The sequence below is a fragment of the Zingiber officinale genome, chromosome 4A (genome assembly GCF_018446385.1).
Source record: "Zingiber officinale cultivar Zhangliang chromosome 4A, Zo_v1.1, whole genome shotgun sequence".
In the NCBI taxonomy this organism is placed as follows: domain Eukaryota; kingdom Viridiplantae; phylum Streptophyta; class Magnoliopsida; order Zingiberales; family Zingiberaceae; genus Zingiber; species Zingiber officinale.
Window position 1 is genome coordinate 101,987,722 of NC_055992.1, and position 8,873 is coordinate 101,996,594.

The 8,873-nt window shown below is 38.3% G+C and overlaps 1 protein-coding gene across 2 annotated transcripts; it reads right to left on the bottom strand.

The window, feature by feature from the left end:
* Positions 1 to 929: 929 nt before the first annotated feature.
* Positions 930 to 4,354, bottom strand: LOC121973505 (protein FAM98A-like). Of its 2 annotated transcripts, none has more exons than XM_042524923.1 (8): positions 4,191 to 4,354; positions 2,910 to 2,993; positions 2,747 to 2,835; positions 2,583 to 2,657; positions 2,376 to 2,488; positions 2,083 to 2,283; positions 1,834 to 1,878; positions 930 to 1,289 (listed from the first exon to the last, which is right to left on the bottom strand). In XM_042524923.1, exons 1-8 carry the CDS (start codon positions 4,308 to 4,310, stop codon positions 1,159 to 1,161), a joined length of 858 nt encoding a protein of 285 aa, XP_042380857.1. In that variant the 5' UTR covers positions 4,311 to 4,354; the 3' UTR covers positions 930 to 1,158. The 2 variants fall into 2 exon arrangements, with proteins under 2 accessions (XP_042380857.1, XP_042380856.1); XM_042524922.1 differs by having other exon boundaries at positions 931 to 1,289; positions 1,813 to 1,878.
* Between the last annotated feature and the right edge of the window lie 4,519 nt (positions 4,355 to 8,873).

Here is an 8,873-nt window from a genome sequence, read left to right on the forward strand (position 1 = left end):
ACGTTCTATCAGGGAGAGCTTTGAGATGTGTGCACGCCTCGAGGGGCGTGCACGCGCACTCCCGAGAGCCCTATATATATGGGACCCCAGGTTTTAACGGAGGTATGTGCATTCTACTGTAGCTACAATTACGTTGTTGCTTTCGTTTCTTTGCTTGTTTGCCTTCGCCGGAGATATGACTTGAGCGTCGGAGGGCCATCGCCGAGGCACTACTCCCTAGCTCGGCACTGACAATTTTGTGCTTGCAGGATAGTCTCATCGGAGGTCCACACACGGTCAATAGAAACGTCATATCTTCAGTGTCCGTCACCTCGACTCTCAGACAGGATCACGTATGTCTTTCTATAATCTCAATTGAGACGTATACACCACTAATATCTTAAGAGGTATAATCCCTTTTTTAATTACCATTTCATTCTCTAGTAAACTATCTGTAACAATAGTTATTTTATTTCTTATTTTATTTTTCCTTTAGTATTATAACTTAAAACAGGACTCGTCCTTTTATCTCTCTCATCCATTTTATCTCTAGAACATATAAAATATTAAACACCCTACGCAGTGAGCGCAACTCTCGTCTGTTTTTCATCCGGGTTTGAGACTGGATTTGCAAAACAACTAAACATATCACTAATTTTTTTTCGGTTTATCCCTGAAAATTGCAGCAGAATTAATAAGGATAGAAAATGATATGTAGCATCCCATGGAATAGCTTTCCTCGTGAAACTGTACTGAACCGAACTTTATATATGGAGCTTTAAGGGATGTTGGAGTTCAGATTAATACCCCACGAGTATGCGTAGAGTTCACAAAAGATGGCAGTCGTCTTAGTTAACTTTGTAATTTACCTCCATTCATACAAAAGAGTGTCTCTGGAATGAATGTAATCATCGTTTGCTAAAAAAGAGTTCACAAAAGATATCAAGAACAAAAGAACTATTTATGGCACAGCCAGAAACATTCTTAAAATGTTACCGAGTCTTCAACAAGATTCCAATTGAGTAAATGGGATAAAAATGCTGGATATTATCGACAGATGTTCTTGTATGAACTCAATTGAAAAGTTGATGTGGCTGAAAAAGTAATTGGATAAGCTTATAATTCAAACTTGAATGGGGGTGGATAGTAGACCACAAGAATGGATACCAACAGGGAGAGCTAGTTCCCTCCTCTCCCACGGACACCCATCCGTCCTCGTGCACGATCATAACCTCTGCCGCCACTGCCATTCCTTCCGCCACCAACTGGGCCACCTCCATATCCTCCTACATAGACAGGACCTGCAGTGCCTATTGCATCAAGAGATTGAATCAACATAGAAGAATTTGAGTGAAAAATTTTAAGCAAAGAAGATAAATAACAGAGCTATAAGCAGGCATTCAAGATCTGAAGTTATTGTTAGCCTCTCATATCTGTATGGAACTTAATAAGAATAGAAAATGTAGAAGCTGAAAACAAGTTCAACTATAATGACTATGTGAATTAAAATGAGTGCAATAAGATGGATATGGACATTAACACACCAATGCTACTATTAAGCCAATAGATCAAGATCAGCCTATTTCAGTACCTGTAGAACCTTCTGGCAATGGTAAGACTATTATCGATTGCAATATCTGCTTAAGTACTAGCAAGTTACATCTATTTCAATCTATACATGTTCCAAATACTTCATTCGGTACCAATTGACTTTTTAGTAAATTCAAGAATTTTTCTAATCATATTAGCTAATTTAGCTAGTCCTATACTTTAAAATTGTTCTGAAATACACTCTGAATAATTGCATGACAAAATGAATCATTATGAGATTACCATAAAAATTCCAACCTCTACCTGGCCCACCACCTCTGCTCCAATTTCCATTCCATCCACCATTTTCTATCATGAAAAAGAGTGTATTGAAAAAAGATCGAACAAAAGAAATGAAATAGAAGGGAACAAAGATCAATTGTGAATATAATCCATCATAAAGACACATGCAAATATATAAAAAGTATATGTAAAATTCATAATAGTACGACAATAGACTGAAGTATCAAATAGTGACGCATGTACAATACAAGGTTCAAAAAATTAGAATACCTTGATTGTTTCGGTAGTCACCGTGTCCACCTTGATTATAGCTGATACTGCTGTACCCCCCACTGCTGTACCCACCTCGATTGCTGCGGTATCCATAATACCCACCCTGATTGTTGTTATATCCACCATAGCCACCATATCCACCTCTTGTCCAGCCCCTTCCTCTTCCACTGCCCCTACCGCGTCCCAGTCCATATGAATCTTTTACAAGTAAAACAAATTACATATGGAATCCATAGTTATAACTAGATCTTCATTGTTTACCAATGTTTTGTTTTTTCCAAACTCAGTACCTTGATTAAGCTGGCCTAATGTTTGTCGATGTTGTTGTTGTTGTTGAGGCTGTTGTAATTGTTGGAACTTCTGTTGACGCTTTGGCTGCTCAATTTGAGCTGGCGCTTGATAACTAAGAATGGAGCAAATTCAACCTTATACACATATTTTCTAGTACAGTGAACTCTAGAATTATGTTTAAGATGGCAATTATTAAATTCTAGTACCCTGTGGTCTTCTTTTTAGGCTCTCCGGTTGACAAAGTTACAGAGATCACTGACACAAGACGTTTTGTCTTCAACCTGTAACAATACTATGTAAGGGTATATTACCAACGGACCTACTGAAAAGACTCATTCTATTGAGGAAAAAAGTTCACCAAATGACTCACGGGACCAAACCCTCTTCAATAGGCTCCCAAACATTAGTGATTCTGACAGAACTTATTGAGATATCTTGATGTAAATGAGGATTCCATTTCTGTGCTAAATATATTAATCAGGAAAATCTAAATTAAGAAATCTACTAACAAAAAGACAAATAAGTAAAATTACAATCTTGATAATCTCGGTAGCAGCTACTGCTTTGCTGATTGCCTGTCCCATAGCCTTTAGCACAATCACCCTCAAACTTCTTTCCTGAATGGAAATTCACATTAATTACTAGCAAATTAAAAGATATCAACGTTTGAGATGGATGAAAAAACAAAAATAAATAGTGAATTTCCTACAATACCTAGCAAAAATAAGCATCATTTAGCTGGCAAAGTCTCCATGTCACATTTTAGAAAGTATTTTACAGCACCACAGTTTAATATTGATAGAAACACCATGACTTTTAAACTTAGCAAGAGAGAGCATTTGAGTATCATAAGGAGAATGTATTAGGCTATTAAAATCAAATGAGATAGTGTATATCAAAATAATTCAAATTTGGTGAACACAAGATAAGAACGGTAAACATTCACTCATTTGGAGGACCAGTGTAGACTGAAAGCTCCCTGGCAAGTGGCTATAGTATGCTTCACAATCTTAGAAAGAATCCTAATGTAAAGGCAAAAGGATTAAACGAAGCAAAATTCTTCAATGTTGAAGCAACATTAATAATCAATATGTTTTAAGAATTACTACTTGTAGTTGGCAACTTTTAAGATCTATACTGTTTTAAGAATTCCTACTTTTCTTTATTTCACAGGTAAAAATCTACAAGTCAGAGGCTGAAAGAATTTCCTCAAATAATTTGCAGAGGGATTATGATAGCTATAGCAGTCAGATAAAACCAAATTAATATGTGGATTCATATTTCAGCTTAACGTAATTGTTATAATAAGTAATGAGCAAATTAACACATGGACAGGCACAGAAGTCACTGTTGATGTATTGGTACTTCATCCCAAAAAGTACAACGGGTTATTCCTGCTAGTTTCTCAATGAAGAAAGATCAAATGCAAAATGTTAGCATTTCGTTTACTCCATTAATTGTCATCTGTCCTATCTTCTCCAGAGCAAACCTCATCTAGAGAATATTAAGATCCCAATTTCACTTTTGGTTTTTAGAAAATAAGTTTGCAAAGTAGAAACTATGAAGGATACGGGAAAGTCCAAACTCATCCTGAACAAGCCCCAGATTCCCATGAACTGTTCCCTTCATTTCTATTATATTAAGAGGTTCTCAAAATAAACCGTCAAGATTTCTGTCTCTGATACTACTCCAAGGTTAGGAAATGACAAACAAGAATGACACGTACAAATACATCCGACCAAAGAAGGGAAATACCCAAAAGAACATCGAATCCCCACAAAAGCTAACCGCAAGGGAGAAGCAGAAGCGGATACCTGAAGTAGGCTGGTGGCGTAGTTGACATAATTACGGATGAGTCCCTGCGAAGTGATGCGGATCTCATTGTCGTTGATTCCCACCGACTCCGGCCGAGGTTTCTCTATTTCCCTTTGCATCTCCTGCTTCACATCTTTTTCCGTTGAGGAGACGACAACATGTGCTTACTAGTTGGAACAAATTCTGCCCCCAGGGGCTGGATCAGTTGGTAAGTTGGTGGTATGTTTACAGCATGGAGCGACGGTTCGAATGTCACCAGTTGCAATGTGGGATAATATCCCCGTCTGCTGGCTTAAAGCCTCGAACAACCATCAACTTGTCAACCCAGCATTCACCCTGATTTACCTTCCTCCTACAATACCATGGGGCAGGCGTAGGGGGCCGCTGGGCGGCGGAACCCGCCTTTGCAGCATAGTTGGAACAAATTCTCATTTACTGTACGCCTTACCAAACATTTGGATGGACTGAGGGAAGATTCATTAACGAAAAGGAAAGAGAGGGGAAGAAAGGAAAAGTTAGAAAAAGTAAAGTATTTAATTTCATTTTATTTGGGATGGAGGAAAGGTTCATTAATATAATATATGTGTTATTTTATTTGGGAGAAAAGGAAGGGGAATGAAGGTTAAATAGATATAGTTACAAAAATATTTTTACTTTTTAAATTAGATATTTTTCATAATATTAATATTTATTTTATAAATATAAATTAGATATTTTTAATAATAAAATTAATTTTTATATTATTATTTAATTAAGTTATTTTTTAATAAAAAATTAATTTTTTATATTATTCATAACAAAACACTGAATTATGGATAATCAAGTAATTAAATGAGAAATAATGAAAATAATGATTTTAGAAATCTTAAATAAAAAAATTTGAAATATAACGCTGATAACTTTGATGGAAAAATAAAAAAATAGTAGACATCCTTTTAAATGTTGACGATAAAATGATTTCTCCCTTCAATTCAGTTAGAAGACGTGTCGGATCCCCTCCTCTAATAATCTGGTAGTAAACTGTGAAGAAGGCGAGGAAATTAAATTCCGACGACATAGCAAAATTAGAAATTGGAACATTTTTTAAATTATTAAGAACAGGGATAAAATTGGAATAAAAAATCTTTTGTTTTCCCTTCCCCTTCTTTACACCCCAATTCGGGGTGTAAGAAAATCTCTTTTTCCATGGGTAACGAAGGTTAAAGCTTACCCTTCCTTACCTTTCCTTCCCTTTCCTCACTTCTTTCCAAACAAGGTTCAAAGTTTCCCTTCCCCTTATTTCCCTTTCCTTCCCCTTCCCTCACCTCCTCCCAAACAGATCGTTACAGTACTCTCTGGAGATTTCGGTCCAACAAATAGAGTGCTGGGAGAATAATTGGTCCTAGAGCAGAGGATACAAAAACTTCCTTGGTTAGCAGCCAGTCAGTAGGGATGACAATGGGGCGGGGCGGGGGTGGGTTTGCCATTCCCATCCCCGCCCCGTTCTCATTTTTTCGGGTTCGGGGATTCCCCGAACCCACGGGAATCAAATCTCCATCCCCGCCCTCATCCCCACCTCATTCCCAAATTTAATTTATATTATTATTATTATTATTATTATTTAATAATTATTATTAATGATAATATTAATATTGATATCAATAATAATAATAATATTATTATTAATATTTTCAAAAACTTTAATATTAATATTAACACTATTATTAATATTTAAAAAAAAAACATATTATTATTTATTAATATTAATAATAATAATATTCGGGGCGAGTTCGGGGATGAGGATAGTATTCCCATACCCATCCTGAACTCGCCTCATCCTCGAAAAATCGGGGATCCTCATCCCCATTTCGGATTTTCTCCGCGGGGCCCCAAACCCACGGGGAAAATTGCCATCCCTACCAGTCAGCTTCTAGATTGTTATGCATGTGAGAAGAGGAGAAGAGGAGAGGAGGATGAATCATGTGATTTTAAAAGAAAATTATCTTTTTTAATTTTTTTAAATGCGAGTATAGCAAAATAAAATAAAATAAAAACAAAAAAAAATAAGAACTTGAAGAGTTATTTAGTTTGGAGTCTTCGGCGACTCCTACTCCAAGACTCACAATCCCTCGGATCGTATCGAAGGACAATTCACTAAAAACCTCTTCCGGAACTATTAAAAGAGGGAATCGAGTACAATAGAAAAATAAGAATAAGTGTAACACTATATACTTTTCTTTATGCAGTAATTAAACACTTAATTAAAACTTTCGTTACCCAATACTTGAAGATTATCGGATCGAGCTCGGTGTTAGACCCTGAAAGATCGCTTGTATAAGTTATATTTGAGTTATGTCTTGATGGCTACTCAAACAGGGCTTATATAGACGGTTGAGGGCGCCTCCAGCAGCAACTTCTATCCCCTCAGCTTTAGAAATGATAACATCCGCAACCTACAGTTTTTATCCACTAGAGGGTGCCTTCAAAGCTCTCTGATATGGGTTAGGTTTAGTAGGCCCCTAATAGGAAGGAGGTAGGGGAATTGAGCAAGTATGAATATCAGCCGGGACAATACCTTAAGGAAGATAGGCCGATATCGGTCGGGATAATATCTTAAGGAAGATAGGCCAATATCGGTGGGGATAGTACCTTAAGAAAGATAGGTCAATATCGGTCGGGATAATACCTTAAGGAAGATAGGCCAATATCGGTCGGGACAATACCTTAAGAAAGATAGGCCAATAGCGGTCGGGATAATACCTTAAGTAAGATAGGCCGATATCGGTCGAGACAATACTGTCACGCCCCGGGGGAGTACCTGTCCGAAGAAATTTCGGCAGCACCTCCCCTGTATGGGTGACAATCTGAAATATTTCTACAGGCACAATATACCTCAGCCACAGGCGGCTGGAATATACACACAACCACGCAGTTTATATGCAGCCTACTCGGCTGATACAATAAAAACACAACCACGCAGTTATATGTAGATCTAACAGCCCACTCGGCTGTACCAAAACCAAAATACAAGAATGCTAGCCGGCTAGGCTTACACCACACAACAACACAACACTCCGGAAACAAAACCGGAACACAAAGCCAAATACACACATATCATATACCAAGATAAAAATAGCCAAAATGCGGAGACTGGTCTTCTAATGTGACGTGGGGACCGGCAGGCAGGATACTCCAAGCGACTCCATAAACGACCTGGTACCTGAAAAATATAGTGTCCACGGGGGTGAGTTCAACAACTCAGCAGATACCAGTTGACATGTATAGTAAACTATAACAAATAGTAATAACTATGGAGTACAGTCTCCTGGACAAAAGCTGGAAATGCACAATAGAAAAGGTTGAAGAGAACTGTACTCACCAGGGCCTCCTATCAGAATAGTCAGGTCGTCAGACCGAGAGTATCATAAATCCTGTATGCATGTCAAACATATGCATCCATCCAAATGCAGCATATAAATGCAACAAACACAATCAGTAAATGCATAAATGCATATGATGCCAATGACATGGTCACCCCTGACGTCAGTCAGCCATCTCACACACAATGGTGAGACCGAGTGGGTAGGGCTGTGACAACCGTGCACTCTGCCGTCACTGCTCCTGATGAGTGACCGAGTGGATGGGATGCTGTCGGAGTACACCTATCCTCCTATCCCAAATCATAAGTGGGGGAGCACAATGCTCTCATCTCTCGGTACACAATGACGGGGAGGAATCTCTGCCGGCTACCACGCTACGTCACACTACCCATGAGCGGACCAACGGAGCCAAACAGAGTTCAACCGCCTACCGGCTACCACGCTGCTACACTAAACCAGCGGAGCCTAACAGAGCAGAACTGTCTGCAGGCTACCACGCTGAGTCACGGGACCAACGGAGCCAAACAGCAGAACTGCTTCACACCTGTCTGATATACCACTAACCCATGAGTGGTGGTGTGTGCAGATCCATGTAACTGGCGATGTGCTCGACAATAATGGAGCAGACTATCACACAACATGCAATCATGCGAGATGATGCATGACACTAAGTATGGCAAAAATCCTGAACCTATCCACAGATATAAAATGTGTACCCTAGCATCAATGGATCAATCTGAAGATCTAAGTTACATAGGTCAGATAAGGTATCAAAAACCTAGATCCTGAACATAATAAACACATGGTTGTCTCACTACCCCTCTAAGCATGTATAATCAGGTAGGTACTAATATGAAGTGCATAATAGGTAGACAAAACAAGCATGTAACAGGTATCGGGTAGGTATCGGGTAGTGACCAACCGAAGCAAAGACGAACATAATCATTACTAAAGGTTATAATCTACTAAACATATCAACATGACATTATCAAAGATAAGTCAAGGTACCCGCCTCAAATAGGAAAGTCCAATCTAGTCCAAATCCGACGTCGAGATGCTCGTCTCGCGGCAAAGTCCTGTAATACCTGGTATATAGATTTAGCTAATTAAATATAAATAAATTAGCTAAATCAAATCCTCGAGAAGCTAACATAAATCCAAATCCAATTTAAACCATAATTGGATCATCTAACTCCTCAATCGATTCTAACTAATCCATTCGAATTAGAACTTGCAATAAGCATAATCAATCATAGCATCTTACCCAATTTAGCCCTAATTCAACACATATATCAAATCTCTACCCTTACCTCAAGTTCCACA